Below are 22,716 nucleotides of genomic sequence, written 5' to 3' on the forward strand. Positions count from 1 at the left end.
GGCATTCCTGTTCTTGTGCATCTCCCTAGTAGCTGTGAGCAGAAACCAGATTTACAGTGCAGACCTTCCAAACTCATTCAATCGCATTTATCGAGCACTTACTGTGTGCACAGCACTGTACTAAGCGCTTGGGAAGTACAAGTTGGCAACATATAGAGACGGTCCCTACCCAACAGGGGGCTTACAGTCTAGCAGGGGGAGACAGACAACAAAACAAAACATATTAACAAAATAAAATAAATAGAATACGTACAAATAAAACAAATAAATAGAGTAATAAATATGTACAAACATATATACATATATACAGGTGCTGTGGGGAAGGGAAGGAGGTAAGGCGGGGGAGACGGGGAGGGGGAGAGGAAGGAGGGGCCTCAGTCTAAGCTGTGGGAACCAGGCTAATGGCCTTGAACCCATTATGCCAGCCCAATCAATCAATCAATCGAGTTTATTGAGCACTTACCACGTGCAGAGCAGTGTACTCTAAGCACTTGGGAGAGTACAATACAACAGAAGTAGCCTTTCCTTGCCCAGCATGAGCTTATACTCTTAGAAGGGGAGACAGACTCCACATGCAAATAGATAATTTATAATATATAATGTAAAGAAACGTACATAAGACCTACGAAGTTGGGGGTGGGGCCAATATCAAATGTCCAAAGGTCACAGATCAAAGTGCACAGATGACTCAGTAAGGACAGCAAGCCGGGGGAAAAAAGAGGGCTTAATTGAGGAAGGCCGCTTGGAGAAGATGTGACCGTAATAATGCTTTGAAGGTGGGGGAGAACGGTGGTCTGGCATATATAGAATGGGAGGGAGTTCCGGGCTAGGGGAAGGATGTGGGAAAGGGATTGGGGGTGAGACAGACGAGACTGGGGCACAGTGAGTAAGCTGGTACTAGAGGAGCAGAGTGTGCGGGCTGGGTTGTAGTCGGAGACTAGTGAGGTGAGGTGAGATGGGGCAAGTTGACTGAGGAATTAAAGCCAATGGGAAGGAGCCCGTGGGGTGACTGCTCCCGTGGAATGTCATTATGGTTAAATATGATGATTTAGGCAGTTGTCACCTAAATATTCCACGGCTTTAATAGCAGAAGCCACAGGAAAACAGCAGGTCACTCCCTGCAGCCTGATGAGAAGGCCAACTCATGTGGATAGGTTAAAGCTTTGGAAGATTCTGGGCACCTTGGGTCTTTCCCACCCAAACCCCATTCTCCCCAGGTCTTCCCACCACTGTAAACCACCTCACCATCCTCCCTCTCTCACAAACCCGTAACAATGGCATTATCCTCAACTCAGCTCTTTCATTTAACTCAGATATTCACTGTTGCCAAATCCTGTAGGTTTTCCCTTTACAACATCACTAAAATCCACCCTATCCCCTCCATCAATCTGCAATTGATGCTGATCCAAGCACTTATCATAACCTAATTTGACTACTGCATCAGCCTCTTCACCGACTTCCCTGCCTCCTGTCTCTCTCCAATCCAGTCCACGCTTCGCTCTGCTGCCCAGGTCATTTTCCTAAGACGTTCAGTCCTCGTTTCCCCACTCAAGAATCCCTAATGTTTGCCCATCCACCTCAGCAAACAGAAACTCCTTATGATGGGATTTAAAGCAATCAGTTTGCCCCTTCTTACCTAACTTGCTGATTTCCCACAAACTCAATATCCACACTTGACTCCTTTAAACACCAACTGACTCACTGAAACATGATCATGTCTACCTCACCACCGATCCTTTGCCCACATCCTCCCTTTGACCTGGATCTCCCTCCCGGCTTTTACAGGACAGAGAACTATTCTCCCCACCTCCAAAGCCTTGCTAAAATTTCATCTCCTCCAAGAGACCTTCCTCAATTGAGCCCTCTTTTCCCCTCCTCCCGCTGTCTTTTCCATCACCTATGCACCTGGATCTGTATCCCTTTAGCATTTGAAATCCACCCCACCCTCAGCCCCACAGCACTTAGGTACATAGCTGAGAAGCAGTGTGGCTCAGTGGAAAGAGCACAGGCTTGGGAGTCAGAGGTCATGGGTTCTAATCCCGGCCCCCCCACATGCCTGCTGTGTGACCTTGGGCAAAGTCACTTAACTTCTGAGCTTCAGTTACCTCATCTGTAAAATGGGGATTAAGACTGTGAGCTCCACGAGGGACGTGATCACCTTGTATCTCTCCCAACACTTAGAACAGTGCCTTGCACAACGTAAGGGCTTAACAAATGCCATCATTATTATTATTATTTTTAATAATAAGAACTGCCTGCCCCTCTGCACTACAAATTCCTTGTGGGCAGGGAACGTGCCTACCAACCTTGTTAGGTGCTTAGTACAATGCTCTGCACACAGAAATACCAAGAAATACCACTTATTGACCAGATAAAGGAACTGTGGCATTGAAAAAATGACGGAAAACTTATCAAAGTTTAATATTTAGATTTGGGAGGCGTAAGGGGTAAAGTAGGAACCTAAATCCTAATTAGAAATTGAACAAAAATCCGTATCCTAGTCTCCAGTGACAACAGCACAGATGAAAGGAACATTTAACCATTAAAATTCTGTGTCTGAATAAAAAATGCAGGTAGGTTCCAAAGCTAACTGGTGCTTCTGCTTCTAATCCCTCCAGGCCAAAGTGTAGACCAAAGCTGTTATTGAGTTAGAAGGAGCCAAGGGCACTCAAATATTGCCATGATTCTTCCTACATGGTAAAACCCGGTTATAACATTACCTCTCACAACACCAATCCTGTTACAGCGTCACTCAGGCTGGTCCAGGAAAATTATCCCAAGTATACAAGCAGTGGACTTGGCTACAGCACCTTTAATTTCTTGGTCTCGTCAACATTGCTGAGACTGGGTTCTACCTATATTTTGTTGGGGGGGGGAGTAGTTAAGTTTTAAATTGGTTTCTGTTTGTCTCTAATACTACAAAAACCTGAACTTATGATGATGTTTCACAAAAGTCAACATCGCGAAAGAACAAAAAGTTGGATACTCAATTTTAAATCAAATGTCCATACAAATAAAGAGCTGTCAAGATAACTGACTTGACTTCACAGTCAAGATATGCTCCAAAACACTAAGAACTTGGGTGTTATAATTTCTCATTACTTCTATTCTCTTAATGTTGGCAATAATTACAATGTTTAAAAATGTTCAATAACCAAGGAACTACCTCAAAGTCTGAATGACTTTATATGAGAATAACCAAGTCTACCAACTACATCTTTAGATCAGAAGGCATGCTACTAGAAAACTGAATATTCATAACCCACCCACCCCCCAAATAATGATTTCATATCCTTTAATATCTTCAAACTGTACTATATAGGGGTTTTATTTTCTTTCCAAAGCTCAGGAGAGGAAGGAGACAGAAGGATATGAATTAGATCCATTAAAAGTCAGAAAGGAAAAGGATTGTCTGGCTGTTTTGAAGCCTTTCCCTTAGTATTTATAAAGAATTGTTTGATAATTTCTCTTAAATCCATTTGCCATTTTAAATTGTGCTTCTATCCCCTAATTCCTTAGGGTTGTCATCACGGGACAGCAGAACTGTGATGATTAATTCGAGTTGGACCGACTGTGGGAAATTCCTGTAAAGGTTTTCCCGTCCTCCCTTCTCCTCTTTTGCTCCTTGCTTCACCCCGTGCATGTGTTGCTCTAAAATCATTCTAAATCCAGTTAGGGGAAGCTATCTGAGGCCCACTTCCAGGGTTACAAGGGGGCTTACTAGTTTGGGGAGAAACTCATTTAATTAATAATGATCACGTAAAACGCCTGGGAGAAGCAATGTAGTTTAGTGGAAAGAGGATGGGGCTGGAAGTCAGAGGTATTGGGTTCTAATTCCCGTTCTGCCACTTGTCTGCTGTGTGAGCTTGGGCAAGTCACTTCACTTCTCTGTGCCTCAGTTACCTCATTTATAAATTGGGGATTAAGACTGTGAGCTCTACGTAGGACGGGAACTATGTCTGACCCAAATATCTTGTATTTACCCCAGCGCTTAAGAAAGTGCCTGGCAATCAATCAGTGGTATTTACTGAGTACTTACTATGTGCAGAGCACTGTATTAAGCACCTGGGAGAGTACAGTACAACAAGAATTAGCAGAAACGTTCCCTGCCCGTCACGAGCTTACACACAGAAAGCATTTAACAAATACCGTAAGAAACTCCAAAGCCATCACAGTAACTTGAAAACAATAAAGCTGGTAAATTATTCTGACTAATAACTGACCATATTTCAGCTGTTCGGTCCTTCAAAATGTACACTAGACTGTGATACCAAATGCGAGCATAAGTGGCAACTAATAACTATTTTGTCTTTCAGGACTTTTAGACGTTGAATCTGGTTGCATTAACATGAAGCTTCAGCCAGACCTAGCTGAGGCAATACATTCAGAATGGTTACTGGGCAGCCTTCAAGGTTGTTGTTTTATTCCAGAAAAGAACTCACCATGAACTTGGTTTCACCCTTTGACAGAGTATCTGTGATGAAGTGGACTTTCTGTAACTGTTCCACAACTTGATGCAATAATTTGGGCTGTAAAATTAGAGACGGTAAAACAAAAAGTTAAGTGAGAAGCTATTAGTTTAAAAAGAGGGAACCAGACACAAAGCCACCGCTCTGAATGTCCGCAAAACAGTCACGGGTCCTAAGCATCTTGGAGACCGAACTACGTCTTGCTCGAACCTAAAAATCTCAGTGTATCAACATGCAGATCTTACACAGAGGATGTTTTTCCCCTCATGACACTGAGATGCCAGGAGAAAAGAGAGTATTTGCAAGCTTGCAAGTGACGGGATCACAGAAGAGTCTGCCCAGTGATTTCTAAAGCTTACGTTTAAACTTGGGGAAGGTGTGCCGTGTGTGAGCCTCACCCGAATTTCCCCAGAACTGATGGCTTTATTTAAACTGAAAGAAATGCATTTAGAGGGAAAATTCAACTATAACTACTCTAATGGCAGAGGTCAGTGATGGCAGAGGGTGGGTGATACGCCGTATTGCTTGGTTACCTTGATGAACAGGGAAGTCCCCCAGACAGCCACCAGCTCAGCACGTCAGCTACTCTTTGGGTGGGGAGGCAGACTGGATGTTGATGGGTCACAAATGTCTGACACACGCATGTCTCTATGGTAACCCGCCAACATCCTTGCTGTGTTGCTTGACTGACTCATAATACGGTACACGGATATTGTGTATATCTAGGGTGACTTCTTGTCACCCGTCTACTTGTTCTGTTTTGTAGTCTGTCCCCCCCTTCTAGACTGAGAGCCCTTTGTTGGGTAGGGACCGTCTCTATATGTTGCCGAACTGTACTTTCCAAGCGCTTAGTACGGTGCTCCGAACACAGTAGGTGCTCAGTAAACACGACTGAATGGATGAATGACTGTAAAGCAGAGCAGCTACTGAACATTAACTAAAACTTATGTTCCTTAATACCACAGTTCTTCTTCATCTTCTAATTTTTATTATTACTGCTCCCGGTTCCCTGTCCAGAAGGATGTTTTCAGCAATTTTCTTTTCCCTCTGCCAGAACTGCTCAGCTCTACAACGTTCTTGTCGATAACTCCGGAACGCACGCGCGACCCTACCAGTTAATGACTGAACTGGATTACGGATTCAGGCACCTGTTTGGATGACTCAGAGGTGAAGCTGGGATGGGTCAGGAGAACATCCATATCTCCACTTGACTCTGCACCTGTGAGCGTAGAGAACAGAGAAAGAAATCCCTTTTATAAACACCACATTGTACATGTTAGATGGGGAATTGAGTAAACGACCAATTCTTACTGAGCCTAACTTTCTTCTCGGTGGTTTCTGCGGCTAACTTTCTATCTCACTCCGCCACATCGCAAGTTTACGGCCTGCGAACTTTCTGTCCAGGTGATTTGATGCTGAAAGCAGAATCTGGGATGATTACAATAAATGTCAGTCAGTCAGTGGTATTTTTGAGCGCTGGGTGCAGAGCCACTTGGGAAACTACAACAGAGTTGGGAGACCCAATCCCTGCCCTCGAGAAGCTTACAGTCTCTAATGGGAAACGGATATTAAAAATAAATTTCTGATGGGGAGCTAGGGGAGAATAAGGATACGTACTTACGCGCTGTGAGGCTGGGTGCTATACGATATAATGTAAAAATGGGGGTAGGATTGGGTAGGATTCCTGTTCTCTCTCCCCTACATAAAATCCATATGGGACAGGGATCACGCCTGATCTGCCCATTGTATATCCACCCCAGCACTCTCCTTAGCATGAAAAAGGCCCCTCCTATCCAGACTTCTGATTTAAATCCTTTGCTCTCTATACTATCTCCCAGGTGTGTACGTAATTCCCTCTACTGAACAGGCCCTTGGGAATCAAACCTGAGTTTGGTTAGGCTTCCTTGCAGAGGTACCTGACAGTCAGGGCTTTCTCCCTGGTTTTGCTGTCTAAATCCCAAGAGTCTGGAGCCAGTGGCCTAATACAGTGCTAAGCGCTTAGTACAGTGCCTTGCACACAGCAAGCGCTCAATAAATACGACTGAATGAATTCACACGGAGACCCAGTGTGGCCTAGTGGATACCGCATGGATCCGGGAGTAAGAAGGACCTGGTTTCTAATCCCGGCTCCTCCACTTGTCTGCTGTGTGACCGTGGGCAAGTTGCTTCACTTCTCTGTGACTCAGTTTCCTCGTCTGTACAATGGGGATTAAGACTGTGAGCCCCATAAGGGACAGGGACTGTGTTCAACCTGATTAATCTGTATCTACTCCAGCACTTAATACAGTGCTTAATGCACAGTAAGCACTTAACAAATACCATGAAAAAAAGAGTTAATCTGATTTGCTTAAAAGGGATGGAATCCTCTTCCCCCCCATCCTCAGATCAATTCAAACAATCCACCTGAGTTTAAGCACAGCCCAGGGGTGTTGTGTGGTGTTCCCTAATTAAACTGACACTTTGGTTAAACGAGGGCCTTTAAGGCCCCTCAAAACACGTGATAAAGAACCATGGTTAGAATTTCTACTCGTAAGTCGAGGTCATATAAATGCCTTATGGTTTCTGGAAACTCCCTATCCTACAAAGAGCTCAGAGACCCCCATTTCACATTCTTTTGTGCTTTCCTCTTGGAACAGCACCAAAATGTTCCCTTCCTTCTGTCACCCACACAGATGTTGTTGACTGCAAGCTCAGCCCCCAGCAGAGCACAACACTCCAGCCAGCACTCAACAAACACCAAGATTATCATTATTATTCTTCCACCACCACCTCCACAGATGAGGATGGAGGGGACGGAGCTGCATACTGAAGACTGTCCTGATGGACGACGGGTGTGAGAGTGACTGCGTATGGGTGTCCTGCCCATGTCTTGCTAGGAAAGGGGCAGATGGACTCGATACGGACCCCATGAATCAATCGAACGACGGTATTTATTAACCTCTTACTATGTGCAGCGCCCTGTACTAAGCGCTTGGAAGAGTACAATACAACGGAATGAGCAGATGCTCTCCCTGCCCGTAACGAGTTTACAGTCTAGAGGGCCTAAAACCGGGCATCGACACCCAGAAAATCCGCTGCTGATGCCCGGGGAAGATCCCACGGGTCAGTCCTGAAAGCTGGGAGGAGGGAGCTGATGACTCCTCAATCTTCCCTCCCCAGAAACCACTCCACAACCTAATGCACAGTCAACGGGTATAGATACAGAAAAGCAATAGTTTACTTCAGATATTCCCAGTGCATCTCCAGTTGAACTACTCAGCGCTTAGTACAGTGTCTCACACATAGCAGGCACTTGACAAGTACCATTATTATGATGAAAACTCTTATGTTTCAGTTCATGACGCCAGGTGTGAAGGGAGATGAAATAAGAAAATGCCTTTGCCAAAAATGCCAAGTAAATGGACCCCACCATATGCCCAGGGAAGATGACTAATCGGGGCCGGCAAACTCCCATCAATCTTCCAAGATCCTGCACCTGCTCAATCACTCCCAACTGCTGCCATACCTTCGAGTAGGCAGTGGAAGCCACGGAATTCCTTCTCCCCGCCCGCTCTTCCCCCAATTCCTCTGGAAGTTTCTCCCCCTCACTTCCTGGGCCCAAGCAAATGGGCTAGTAAAGATCTGAGCGGGTGGCTTTACCGCAGTGGCCTAGTGGAAAGAGCACGTGCTTGGGAGTCAGAGGCCCTGGGTTCTAATCCCAGCCCCGCCATTTGTCTGCTGTGTGACCTTGGCCAAGTCGCTGACCTACTCTGGGCCTCAGTTACCTCATCTGTAAAATGAGGGTGAAGACTGCGAAGGGAAGCAGCGTGGCTCAGTGGAAAGAGCACGGGCTTTGGAGTCGGAGGTCATGGGTTCAAATCCCAGCTCTGCCACTTGTCAGCTGGGTGACTCTGGGCAAGTCACTTCACTTCTCTGTGCCTCAGTTACCTCATCTGTAAAATGGGGATTAAGACTGTGAGCCCCCTGCGGGACAACCTGATCCCCGTGTAACCTCCCCAGCGCTTAGAACAGTGCTCTGCACACAGGAAGTGTCAAGCGCTTAGTACAGTGCTCTGCACACAGTAAGCGCTCAATAAATACGATTGAAATACGATTGAATGAATAAATGCCATTATTATTACTGTAAAGCCCCACATGGGACGGGGACCGTGTCCAACCTAATTATGTTGTATCTAGCCCAGTGCTTAGCACATTTACAAATGATTTATTTACTCATATTAATGTCTGTCTCCCCTTTCAGACTGTACCCGTTGTTGGGTAGGGACCGTCTCTATAGGTTGCCAACCTGTACTTCCCAAGCGCTTAGTACAGTGAGTGGCTGGCCTGCGAAGCCATCTCCGGGCACTTCAGGGGGCCCCAGAAAGCGGGCCCTTCTGTCCTGATGTGGGTACTTGGTGGACGCACTTGTCAGCTGTGTGACTTTGGGCAAGTCACTTCACTATGTTGCCAACTTGTCCTTCCCAAGCGCTTAGTACACTGTGTGCTTACTGCACACAGTAAGCGCTCAATAAATACGATTGACTGATTCTCTGGGCCTCAGTTACCTCCTCTGTAAAACGGGGATGAAGACTGTGAGCCCCGCGGCGGGGCAACCTGATCACCTTGTAACCCCCCCAGCGCTTAGAACAGTGCTTCATTCATTCGTTCATTCATTCCGTCGTATTTAGCGAGCGCTTACTGTGTGCAGAGCACCGTACTAAGCGCTTGGGAAGTAGGGAAGCCGCGCGGCTCAGCGGGAAGAGCCCGGGCTTTGAAGTCAGAGGTCATCGGTTCAAATCCTGGCTCTGCCACTGGTCAGCTGTGTGACTTTGGGCAAGTCGCTTCATTTCTCTGGGCCTCAGTTACCTCCTCTGTAGAATGGGGATTAAGACTGTGAGCCCCACGTGGGACAACCTGATCACCTTGTAAATTCCCCAGCGCTTAGAACAGTGCTCTGCACATAAGAAGTGTCAAGCGCTTAGTACAGTTGCTCTGCACACAGTAAGCGCTCAATAAATACGATTGAAATAAGATTGTATGAATAAATGCCATTATTATTATTATTATTACTGTAAGCCCCACATGGGACAGGGACTGTGTCCAACCTAATTATGTTGTATCTAGCCCAGTGCTTAGTACATTTATAAATTATTTATTTACTCATATTAATGTCTGTCTCTCCCTCCCGACTGTACCCACTGTTGGGTAGGGACTGTCTCTATAGGTTGCCGACCTGTACTTCCCAAGCACTTAGTACAGTGCTCTGCACATAGTAGGCACTCAATAAATATGATTGAATAAATGAATGAATTATGGGCAGGGAATGTGTCTGCCAATTCTGCTGTTCTGTACTCTTCCAGCTCCGCACATAGTAAACACTCAATAAATACCATTGATCGATCCATCGATAGTAAGCACTTATTTAAAAAAGGCTGCTGAGAAGGCCACTATAGCACCTTCCACTAGTAAGACCCCGAACGGCAATGGCTAAATGACAGCAAGAAACGCATTTGCCCTCGAATTTAACTAAATGACCCTACCTAAAGACGATGACAGACTCCAGCAAAGTAACACTACTGGGTCTCAAAGACTCTTAAAGAAATGGGTCGTTAGGGTCCTGGAACCTGGTGAGGATTGAGCCCACTGCTGGGTAGGGACTGTCTCTATGTTACCAACTTGTACGTTCCCAAGCGCTTAGTACACTGCTCTGCACACAGTAAGCGCTCAATAAATACGATCGATGATGATGATTAAAAAATTGTAACATCAAAGTGAGGCCTAGTGGACAGGCCTGGGAGTTAGAAGGACTGGGTTCTAATCTCAGCTCTGCTACTTGTCTGCTGTGTGACCTTGGGTAAGTCACTTCACTTGTCTGTGCCTCAGTTACCACCTACGTAAAATGGGGATTAGGACTGTGGGCCCCAAGTGGAGCATGCACTGTGTCCAACATGATTATCTCATATCTATCCCCCTTCTAGGCTGTGAGCCCGCTGTTGGGTAGGGACTGTCTCTATATGTTGCCAACTTGGACTTCCCAAGCGCTTAGTACAGTGCTCTGGACACAGTAAGCGCTCAATAAATACGATTGATGATGATGTATGTTGCCAACTTGTACTTCCCAAGCGCTTAGTACAGTGCTCCGCACACAGTAAGCGTTCAATAAATACGACAATGAATGAATGAATATCTATCCCCACAGTTAGCACAGTGCTTGACACATTTAGTAAGCACTTAAATACGACTAAAATAAAAAAACTTTGAATAAAAAAGGATGGGGTAGCTCTTACCCCGCCGGAAACTCCCACAGACGGTAGCAATGTATTTGGGATCCAACTTTTTGACTTCATTCAGCACGATGTCCTAGCAAGAGAAAGAGTAATCAGATCAAAATCTCAATCTTCATTTCCCTTTAGGCCTTTCCTGGCACCATTAGAATAACTCAGTTCATCAGTTCTTACTTGCATTTGTAACATCTCTTCCCGGGGTATTCTTTTCTCAAAGTCCTCAAAATATCTGTGGGGTTAAAAAAAAAAAAAAAAACAGTGGTTAAGCAAATACTGATTAACCCCATTAACCTGCCCTCAGTCAAAGCATTACTAACCTAATTTGCAAATGTCTCTCTCCAGTACTTAAGGGATCTTCCAGGAATCAGCACTATAGCATGGAAATTACCATGCTTTCACTACAAAAAGCAACTGTAATGTATTTCTTAGCCTCATTTCCTGCCTAGAGCCAAACCTGGAAGCTTTATTCCCTTAAAGCTTCAAAAAGCCCAATGAATAAAATCACTGGGCTGTTTGCCCTTAATTTTAAGAGCAAGAAAATGGATTAAAGGCAATTAATCTATAATAATAATAATGGCACATATTAAACGCTTACTATGTGCACAGCACTGTTCTAAGCACTGTATAATGATGGTATTTGTTAAGCGCTTACAGTGCTTTGCACATAGTAAGCGCTTAATAAATGCCATCATTATTATTATTATTATTATTATTACTATGTGCAAAGCACTGCTCTAAGTGCTGGGGAGATACAGGGTGATGAGGTTGTCCCACGTGGGGCTCAGTCTTCATCCCCATTTTACAGATGAGGGAACTGAGGCCCAGAGAAGTTAAGTGACTTGCCCGAAGTCACACAGTTGACAAGTGGGGGAGCCGGGATTTGAACCCACAACCTCTGACTCCAAAGCCTGGGCTCTTTCCACTGAGCCACGTTCCAACATATCCGTTCTTCCCACTACACCAAGGATTCACATCTCACTTCTCCCTGAAAGATGAGGACACAAAACTGTTTCCATTTCTAAATATCAAAAATCAGAATTTTGTCATACGCCAAACTTGGCTTTTGCCGCACTGTGATACGCTCGGGATCTGCATTTGCCACGGGGCTGCCAAACTGGGAATAAACCAGAAATAACCCTTCAGGAACTCCAGGGATGCAAACTGCTTCTCCAGTTGCCCTTTCCATTAATGGAATGGATGGAGGAGGGCACTGGTGGGAAGGAGAATTCAAAAGTCCCATAGTTCAACTTCTGCTTTTTTTTTTTTTAAAAAAAATGCTATTTGTTAAATGTTTACTACGTGCCAGGCACCGAGTGCTGGGGTATATACGGTTTGGACACAGTCCCTGTCCCTCATGGGGCTCACAGAGTGGGCCTCAAGCCTTGGGCCTGGGGGGGATCCTCCTCCATCTTCCCTACTGAGAGCTCGCCTCCTCCGGGAAGCCTTCCCACACTCAGCCCCCTCTTTCCTCTCCCCCGCCTTGCCTCCTTTCCCTCCCCACGGCCCGTGTATCTGCATATATGTTTGTACGTATTTATTACTCTATTTTATTTGTACATGTTTGCTCACATTTATTTGTACATTTATTTGTACTTTGTAATTTGTATTTATTTGTACATTCGTACATACTTATTCTATTTATTTTATTTTGTTAATACGTTCTGTTTTGTTCTCTGTCTCCCCCTTCTAGCCTGTGAGCCCGCTGTTGGGTAGGGACCGTCTCTAGATGTTGCCAACTTGGACTTCCCAGGCGCTTAGTCCAGTGCACTGCACACAGTAAGCGCTCAATAAATACGACTGAATGAATCGCCCCCCTTACATCCTTCCCCTCCCCACAGCACCTGTATATATGTATATATATTTGTACGTATTTATCACTCTATTTGTACATATTTACTTTATTTTGTTAGTATGTTTTGTTTTTGTTCTCTGTCTCCCCCTTCTAGCCTGTGAGCCCGCTGTTGGGTAGGGACCGCCTCTAGATGTTGCCGACTTGGACTTCCCAAGCGCTTAGTCCAGGGCTCTGCACGCAGTAAGCGCTCAATAAATACGACCGAATGAATGAACCCCCATTTTACAGATGAGGTAACTGTGGCTCAGAGGTGTGAAGCGACTTGCCCGAGGTCACAAAGCTGACAAGCGGAGAAGGGATGAGAACCCACGTCCTTCTGACGCCCAGGATTTAACCACAAGGCCACGCTGCATGGGCAGGACTGTGGGACATCAGCGTCGGGCAGAGGCCGAAACTTGACTCTGGTGGGAGAGGGGTTTAAAAGTAATCCACCCCTTGCTGTATCCTGGGGGAAGAAGGGAATATGGGGAAAACCAGGCTCTGTTTCTGCCCCTGGGATGCTGGGGACCCCCTCCCTGGTCTTGGGGGTCTCCTGCCTCCTCTGTTGTTTTGTCTGTTGCTGTATTTTGTCTTTATGTTAAGTCTGATTCTTTTGTAACAGATCCATAAGCCCTGCTAGCAGGATGGAGCATAGCCGGTGCAGAAGGCCTGAGGTGGTAGGAGGGCAGTCTGACCTGGGGAGAAGAAAAAGGAATCAGGGAAGGCTTCCAGGAAAAACACGATTTCAGAAGGGGCTTTGAAACTGGGGAGCTGGGGTCTTGGGGAGCCAAACGGGGAAGGCGTCAAGCTGGGGAAAAGTGTACTCAAGTGGGGAGAGCACAGCCCTGCGAGTCAGAAGGACTATCTTGTATCTACCCCAGCGCTTAGTACAGTCCTGGCACACAGTAAGTGCTTAAGAAATACCAGTTAAAAAAAAAAGGCAAGTATTTGGAGGCAGAAAAGACAAGGAGGAGACTCGGTGAGTTGGGTAGCTGCAGGCAACAAAGGCGGCAAACTGGATTAGTATGAGGGAAACTGTAAACTCCTTATGGGCAGGGAGTGTGTCTGTTAATTCTGTATTGTACCCCCGCCAAGTGTTCTACACACAGTAAGTACTCAATAAATACCACTGATTGATTGAGGGAGACAGCCGTTGAATGCCTACCTGATTTTTTTTTTTAAATGACAATTGCTAGAACACTTACTATGTGCCAAGCACTGTTCTAAGAGCTCGGGATGAAGAATTCAGTTTTTGTCATATGAAATTTTAGGCTAATATGCAGAAATCAGCCAGAGACCTTGACCTCTGCGACAGCCTCCTAGGGCTTACTTAGAACACAACAGGGAGGACATCAAGCCGTGCATGGTCCTATCGATCAATTATTAATCAATAATAATTATGGTACTAGTTAAGCGCTTACTATGTGCCAAGCCCTGTTCAATATCCCAAGAGGGCTGGTTCCCAGAATTGCCAAGCAAGGCAGGATCCCCAAGGGGTACCTGCCCCTCGGAACAGTCCCCCGGAGGCCCAAGACACTTCAACTGGGAATTTGACAGGAATACCGGGATTCTGAGTCTTAGGCACTGAGCAGACCATAGCAGGGCAAGATGCTCAGAGGTAAACTTTGGCCGAGGCTGCCAACTTCTCCTGCCCCACCTCCAAATGACACTGTGTACTACTCAGGGCAGGTAATAATAATAATAATGATGGCATTTATTAAGCGCTTACTATGTGCAAAGCACTGTTCTAAGCACTGGGGAGGTTACAAGGTGATCAAGTTATCCCGCAGCGGGCTCAGTCTTAATCCCCTATTTTGCAGATGAGGTCACTGAGGCCCAGAGAAGTTAAGTGACTTGCCCAAAGTCACACAGCTGACAATTGGCAGTGCGGGGATTTGAACCCATGACCTCTGATTCCAAAGCCCGGGCTCTTTCCACTGAACCACGCTGCTTCTCCAGTAGACGCAGACATTTCCTATCACTGCTTGTGTTTACATACAGAGGTCTTCCCTAAGCCCTCCCTTATGCGTCCCCCTGATTTGCTCCCTGTATTCACCCCTTCCTCAGCCCCGCAGCACTCACGTACATATCTGTAATTTATTTATATTCATGTCTGTCTCCCCCTCTAGACTGTAAGCTTGTTGTGGGCAGGGAACGTGTCTACTGATTGTTATATTGGATTCTCTCAAGCCCTTAGTACAGAGTTCTGCACATGATGAGCTCTCAATAGAGCTAAATAAATAGATCTCAATCCCGTTTACTTTCAAGAAGCACAAGGCAATTAAACCTCAAAACCTGCAGGCTCTGTAGAAGAGCACTTCTAAAACAACATCTTTGTAATGCAAAACTTAGTCAATCGTATTTATTGAGCGCTTACTGTGTGCAGAGCACTGTACTAAGCGCTTGGGAAGTCCAAGTTGGCAACATCTAGAGACGGTCCCTACCCAACAGTGGGCTCACAGTCTACAAGGGGGTCAAGTCACAGTCAAGGTTTGCCATGGACAAATCAGAAATAGCATACACACAGTAGGACGTTTCTTCTCTAAAATCCTTCAGAATATGAGGGAGGCCAAAAGAAGAAATGAAACTGGGCAATGAGCACATATTCTAAAGTTCAGCTACCCGTTCAGGAGGGCCCGACACAGACAGAAGAATATTCCCTAATTCTGTGGTCATCCAAAATGCACAATGCAAACACAGATTATGACACTACTTTCTTCAGTGCTCTGTACACTTAAGCACTGAATAAATACCACTGATTGACTGTTTGATACTAACCACAAACACCTATGGTACTTTCTACGGATATATTTTTTCAAATTAACAACAAGCTGAAAAATCTGGAGGGGAGGGTGTGGCCATGACAGGTAGGGCTAACCGCCACACGAAAAGGAGCCCTTGCTCCTTTCCCCGTCCAGCTGTCACGTCCGATCATCATCATCATCAATCGCATTTATTGAGCGCTTACTATGTGCAGAGCACTGTACTAAGCGCTTGGGAAGTACAAGCTGGCAACACATAGAGACAGTCCCTACCCAACAGTGGGCTCACAGTTTAAAAGGGGGAGACAGAGAACAAAACCAAACATACCAACAAAATAAAATAAATAGGATAGACATGTACAAGTAAAATAAATAAATAGAGTAATAAATATGTATATTTATTAATATCCAGGGCTTAATAGCCCTTAATAAATATACATTTTTATTACTCTATTTATTTATTTATAATAATAAATATTATTATAAAGGGCTTAATAGCCCTTAATATCCAGGGCTGCACTGGCCCACGGGGATGGCTAGGAAAACTGTGTGGCCCATTCTGGGCCGTGTCTGGCCCCGATTTGCTTCCTTGAGGGCTCAGAACTCACAGCTGGCCGAGAGCTGGAGCCGCTCGGAAACCCTGACCAGGAAATTTTGCTATGACAGTTATTACTAATAATAATAATAATGGCATTTGTTAAGCGCTTACTATGTGCCAAGCAATGCTCTAAGCACAGGGTACAAGGTAATGAGGCTGTCCCACGTGGGGCTCACAGTCTTAACCCCCATTTTACAGACGAGGCTCTAAGCACAGATACGAGGTAATGACGCTGTCCCATGAGGGGCTCAAAATCTTAATCCCCATTTTACAGACGAGGTAACTGAGGCGGAGAGAAGTGAAGTGGCTTGCCCAAGGTCACACAGCAGACAGGTGGCAGAGCCACATCGTCCGACTCCCAAGCCCGTGATCTTTCCACTAAGCCATGCTGCTTCTCAACTTGACAGTAGTGGATGGAAACACCCTCAAACTCTCCTCTTCCTCCTGCTTTCCACACTCATGCCGGGATCAGCCGGGAAGGATTTCTGCACCAGATGCACAGACACTCAGTCACCAATCCTCCTATCTGCCAGGCAATGACTCCCCCATTTCAAAGCCTTATTGAACACACATCTCTCCCTCTGCCCATCTGCCAAGCTAGCTCTCTTCCTCCCTTCAAGGCCCTACTGAGAGCTCACCTCCTCCAGGAGGCCTTCCCTGACTGAGCCCCTTCCTTCCTCTCCCCCTCGTCCCCTTCTCCATCCCCCCATCTTACCTCCTTCCCTTCCCCGCAGCACCTGTATATACGTATATATGTTTGTACATATTTAATACTCTATTTTACTTGTACATATCTATTCATTTATTTTATTTTGTTAGTATGTTTGGTTTTGTTCTCTGGCTCCCCCTTTTAGACTGTGAGCCCACTGTTGGGTGGGGACTGTCTCTATATGTTGCCAACTTGGACTTCCCAAGCGCTTAGTACAGTGCTCTGCACACAGTAAGTGCTCAACAAATACGATCGATTGATTGATCTCCTCCAAGAAGCCTTGACTAAGCTTCTGCTTTCCTCTTCCCCCACTCCCCTCTGCACTGCCCTGCCTTGTTCCCTTTATTCATCCCCACCCTCAGCCCCACAGCACTTATGTATGTATTTGTAATTTATTTATATTAATGTCTGTCTCCCCCTCTAGACTGTAAGCTCGTTGTGGGTAGGGAATGTATCTCTATTACTGTATTGCATTCTCCCATGCACTCAGTACAGTGCTCCTGGCACAGTAGGCGCCCAATAAATATGATTGACTATTCATGCGCACATACCAGAATACCTAAACTGTGAAGGGGTGTTACCACCGCCACCCTGTCAAATATCCCCATCAGTTATGCTATCCTTGCTCCTGCAAGGAGCAATTCCATAATTGCATAATTATATTATTCCAATATAGTTGGAATATCTCCCCCAGGGTCAACTCTCTTCTTTCTCCCTCAACTGTCTGTCCTTATGGTTAGAGAGCATGGGCCTGGGACTCAGAAGGTCATGGGTTCTCATCCCGGCTCCACCACTGGTCTGCTGTGTGACCTTGGGAAAGTCACTTAACTTCTCTGTGCCTCAGTTATCTCACCTGTAAAATGGAGATTGAGTCTGCGAGCCTCATGTGGGACAGGGACTGTGTCCAACCTGATTTCATGGTACTCACCCCAGCACTTGCCTGGCACATAGTAAGCACTTAAATACCACAATTATTAAGCACTTAGTACAGTGCTCTGAACACAGTCAGCACTCAGTAAATACGACTGAATGAATTGAGACTGAATGAATGGTTCCCAACCCCGGCCTTCCCATCTCCCCCCACCTCCCTCCTCTTTTCTTCTGCCCTTTCTTTCTTGTTTCCAATCAGAGCCCTTGGGTTAACTCGGCTGGAGAGGGCTTCTATTATATGCATTTTATTTTATTTATTATATGCATTTGTGTATGTAGACATCAACCCCGAAAAGGCCACCTTACTTCAGCCCAATTCGCTGATGATGGTTCAACTTGTGGTCGTTTTTCCTTAGATCTGCGCAAAGGATAAAAGAAAAATACTGAGAATTGGAACTACAGCATATCGGAAATTTTTTAAATTTAATCCTTTATTTAATTTGATGGATCAACAGCTTTTGACAGAAGGTACTCGAGTAACAGACCGCTGAAAAGATTTTCAAGATCCATGAGAAAAAAAGAAAAGAACCAGAATAAGATATTCCCCTTTCCCCAGATGTAAACCATCATATATCATAACTAAACCAATGAACATCTTCCTTTGCTTAACTGTGCAGCCGAAACTACACTATTGCTTAATTTTACTGCTCTTAATCTAGTGGAGAACAGGCCTTTCAAGTTATATTTCATCAGAATACTAATGAACATTTACTTAAATTCTAGCTGAACTTATATGGCGTGTCTATACAGCACACTCACCTTCCAATGTCTTAATTCCCTCATCTACGAGCTTGCGGGCGGCAGATGGACTGCAGAAAGAGAGGGGAAACATCATTATCATCCTCTGAGCCCAAATGGGGAAAAAACTGCATCAGAATATCAGGGTTTAAAAGGCTCCAGGGCACTTCAATGAGTCAGGAAAAATATAACTAAAGAGCTGCTGCAGAGCAAACTGCACATGCCAAAATGTAACCGTTAAGAATATGTCAAGTTTGTACTGTACTTTGCCCCACGGCACAGGGACAAAAGCTTTAAAAGGAAAAAAAAAAATCACCTGTCCTAAAAAGGGAGAAAAAACCACCAAGCATGGACCTTTTCCTATTTTATTCCAAATATAATTCTCACCCGATGCCACTAACTCTCGTCAGGAAATTGATGGATGAACTTGTGTCATCTTGCCGAATCTAAATAAAACAAAAAATAATCTTGGAATGCATGGCACCTAGAAATACTTCATCTGGGACACATGAGTCTGCCGGAAGTTAACAGTCATTCCATGTGATATTTTCAGATTTGTTAGGGATAAACGCATTAGGAGACTTTAGAGGGAATTTCCTAACAGGAATGCACTTGACTTACAAAATACTTCCCGTTTTATTTCACTTCTCCCATTTTATCCTATATTTCACGTCTCCTATATTTCCCCTATATTTCACTTCTATTCTATATGGTGTGGCATGGACTGTAATTGCTGCTGTGACTAAGGCTGAGTTGAAATGACAAAGCTGTGTGTGGAAAATAGATATTGTGCCCGAAAGAAATAAGCCAGTTCTCTTATTCCCTCCTTTTTCTGACTGAATAGCAAGAAGGGAACGTTTCTATCAACGTTGCTATACTGTACTCTCCCAAGTGCTTAGTACAGAGCTCTGCACACAGTAAGCACTCAATAAATACAACTGATTGATTGACAAAGTGTTAACTTCATTTTAGTAGCAGATGGAGCCCCTCAAAATACCTTGGAGCCTATGCTTTTAAAGCAATGGGTTTCATTTTCAATATGCCTCCTTTCTCTTGGTTTCCCGTCATCATTTTGGAAACATTAATGGAACTTTAAACGTGCTAGGGGCCAGAGAACTATGACGGTAGATGCTTTAATCAAGTAAGAAACTAAACTTAAGCATTAGTGATTTACCTTTTCCAATTTACGCAATTTTCCAGTGGATAAAAACTCATCTATCTTTTCAGCAATTTTCGCTCCTACTCCATCCTACAGAGAAACAAAGAGAACAAGGAACACTTACACCTCCTGAACTGAAATAGTAACAGAGTTAAAATCCAAAATTTGGGCAAGGAAAACGCAACCCTAAAATGATAAGTCCTATTTAGATTGTGAGCCCCATGTGCGACAGGGACTGTGTCCAATCTAATTAATTTGCATTTACGTCAGAGCTTAGAACAGTGCTTGACACATACTAAGCGCTTAACACCGTAATTATTTTGGTATCATAGCATTATTAACAATAGTGCCAGAATGCAAAGTAGACCAAAATGAACCCAACAAAATAATCTCCAAAGGACTGAAAGAACGCTGAAGTGATTTTAGAAACAGATAACTGCTGACTAATCTTTTATTTCAAATCTTCAAAGACCTGAACAAGAGGAAATAGACTTGATGAAGTTTTAAATCATCAGGCTAAAAAAAAAAAAAAGCACTGGAATAAACGTCTGAGAGGTGTGTGGAGTCTCCATCCCCAAAGATCTAAGAAAAGAATAAGCAACCACTGTCTCCAGATGGCTTTGGTCTATTCCCTTTCCAGCGGTCAGGGGGCTGGTTGGGTCAGATGGTCTTTCAGGGACTTATCCAGCAATTTGATTTTTCTGAAATATAAAATAGCTTAAAATGTCCTTTAATTTATTTCATTTTAAATAAATGTGTCAGACTCACAAGGGAGGGGGAACGGAAGCTGCTGAATTTCTATTCCATATTGTCTAACCTGAATAAACCCAAACGAATAGCAAATCAGAAATAGAAGGGAAGAAAGAAGAGAAGCCCCCGGAGTCTCCGAGTGAGCAAATGGGTCTCCAACCAGACAAAAGGAAAGGTTTCTACATTTCCCTTTCTTAATGCTGCAAGGACATCGCTCTAAAAATACGCTGATTCTTGTGCTGCTAATTCCATGTGCCAAGGCACACAGGTGCTTGTTGTACCTCTAAACAGAGAGATGACAGCAAACCACTCCTTCCTGATAGACGAAGTTTCAGGGACTACAGCCCTGATTAAAAGAAGCCCAACTTTGGGATTCTCAAAAAAAAGTAGAATTGGGCATTGCTCGAGGTTTTGGGACTTGATTTTGGGTGACTGTTCAGTTAGGAGAGGAAAAAAAAGATAGGAAAAAGATATTTACAAAATTACATCTGCACTGAAGTTTTTAATCCCCCAAGTGCCAAAAGTGAAATATTTCAACTCAGATTTTATAAGAGTTAGGAGCACAGTAATACCCCCTTAAAATGAGAGATGTGATCTTCACTGATTTACCCGCGGTGGGAATGGTCTGAAACGATCTTCACACTTAATGAATCTTAGAACTTACCAATTTCTTTGCTTCTGCTCCACTTTTTATTTTGTTTGGGTACTTGGCTATCACGGAGGCTGCTTTTCTACAGGGAAATAATGACAGGTACCATAAAATTTTAATTCCACACACATTCAAAATTGAGGGGGGCTATTAGACATGCAGACACACACATTCAATATTGGGGGGACATGCAGAGTAACACCTTCCATCCCCCCAAGCCCCTACCCCCTGAGAGGGGCAGGGTACCAAGGACCTCCACCCCACTTCTTTAATTGTGAGCTCCCTGAGAGATAGGGACCATGTCTAATTCCTACCTGTGTATTCTTCTCCAGAGCTTAGTACAGTGCTCTGCGTGTAGTAAGCACTTAATATACGCTATCATGACTAAGACTTGAGCCACTATGAAAACAGTGTGTTTTTCTCTTCCTTGAAATGGCACTTAGAAAAGAAAACCAGTCCTCTGCACCTTCCTTACGGGCTCTCTTCCCTGCTCACACACTCTATTCCTCCCAAATCCAGCTCCCGGCATTACCCAGCTCCCGCCTTGCCTGTCCCCTTCCCTTTTCACGTTGTCTCTGGGGTCGACAACTCCCTCCCCTGCCACTTTGCTTCTCCTCCTCAAAATCCACCAGATCAATCAATCAATCGTATTTATTGAGCGCTTACTGTGTGCAGAGCACTGGACTAAGCGCTTGGGAAGTACAAGTTGGCAGATCTCAAATCCCCACTCTTTTAAAGCCCTCCTACAATCTCACCCCCCATCAACCACCGCTTCTCTATTAATTATAAAGACTGTGAAACCTTATCAACTCCTCAGCCACTTCTTACACAGATGCATTTATTTATTTATGCCCAGCCTCACCACCTGTGTACAGAATATCCATGGTGCCTTCGGTTTCGCTGCGTTAGAGAAACTCCTGTGAATAAACTGAAACCACAAATACCACCTGTGCCTCACGGCAGCTGCACCCAAAGCCCTAGGAAGTTTAATCTACCGCTCACGGCCATGCAGGCTGTCCTAGGGGTGGGAGGAGGTGGCCAGGTGGTCACTGAAGCTGCTAGTGATCAAACAGGGATCAGACACAGATCAGAAGCTTGAGGAGGAACCAGTGCCCATTGCCGGGCAGCCATGGTATGGATACAGCCCCCCCACAAGTAGGCAAAACCATAAATTACTAAAAAAAAAATCTGCAAATGCTACAGGATTATTGGATTGAACATCCAATTTTATTTTAATGCCTCTGTTGCGACTATTCTGTTTACCTCACCCATCAGGGTGTCAACTCCCTGTGGGCTGGGAATGTGTCCTGCACTTCTCTTATTAAAATTCCCATTTATTAGAATTATAATTCCCACTATTGTATATTAATTCCCATTTATTTAGTCCAGTGTCATTACTTCTACTTGAAGGGCCAAGTGAGACTCGGATTCTGCTAAATCCTTAGATTACAAGGGCATGTGTGTATTTCCACACAGGCGCAGAAACATATACGGTTTCTCCACACCTGAAGACGCTGCTCATGGCATTTAACCACGTAAGGCGGTGTGCCCGAAAAGGCTGGTGATCACTCGTTCCTTTCCATACCCCACATGTACTGCAATTTTCTTTTGGAAACAATCGATTCTTTCATAATCTGCTGCTAGCTCTTAAAATTCATGACTTACCCTAAGCATTTGCCTGAAATGACCCTATTTATAGCTCACGTGCTATATTGGCTTTGTTGGTCAGCCACTGCTCACCTCAACATCTCTGACGCGCCACAGCCCCAGAAGTCATATTTCAGTGTCATATTCACCGGCTAGCTGGATAGCCTCATTGCTATCCAATAAAATGCAAGCACTTTATTAAGACACAGGT

At 44.7% G+C, this 22,716-nt stretch overlaps 1 protein-coding gene across 1 annotated transcript in view; it reads right to left on the reverse strand.

Annotated features, from left to right (window-relative positions):
* Positions 1–22,716, reverse strand: part of POLB (DNA polymerase beta) — a 43,441-nt gene that overhangs the window by 11,138 nt on the left and 9,587 nt on the right. Inside the window, exons 3-11 of the mRNA XM_038746614.1 lie at positions 20,874–20,940; positions 19,475–19,549; positions 18,688–18,746; positions 18,322–18,371; positions 17,869–17,920; positions 10,907–10,961; positions 10,736–10,808; positions 5,618–5,688; positions 4,443–4,529 (exon numbers count right to left, since the gene is read on the reverse strand). Coding sequence (XP_038602542.1) covers positions 4,443–4,529; positions 5,618–5,688; positions 10,736–10,808; positions 10,907–10,961; positions 17,869–17,920; positions 18,322–18,371; positions 18,688–18,746; positions 19,475–19,549; positions 20,874–20,940 — 589 coding nt within the window. The remainder of the gene's footprint in view (positions 1–4,442; positions 4,530–5,617; positions 5,689–10,735; positions 10,809–10,906; positions 10,962–17,868; positions 17,921–18,321; positions 18,372–18,687; positions 18,747–19,474; positions 19,550–20,873; positions 20,941–22,716) is intronic.

This window comes from Tachyglossus aculeatus, chromosome 5 (assembly GCF_015852505.1).
Source record: "Tachyglossus aculeatus isolate mTacAcu1 chromosome 5, mTacAcu1.pri, whole genome shotgun sequence".
NCBI lineage: Eukaryota > Metazoa > Chordata > Mammalia > Monotremata > Tachyglossidae > Tachyglossus > Tachyglossus aculeatus.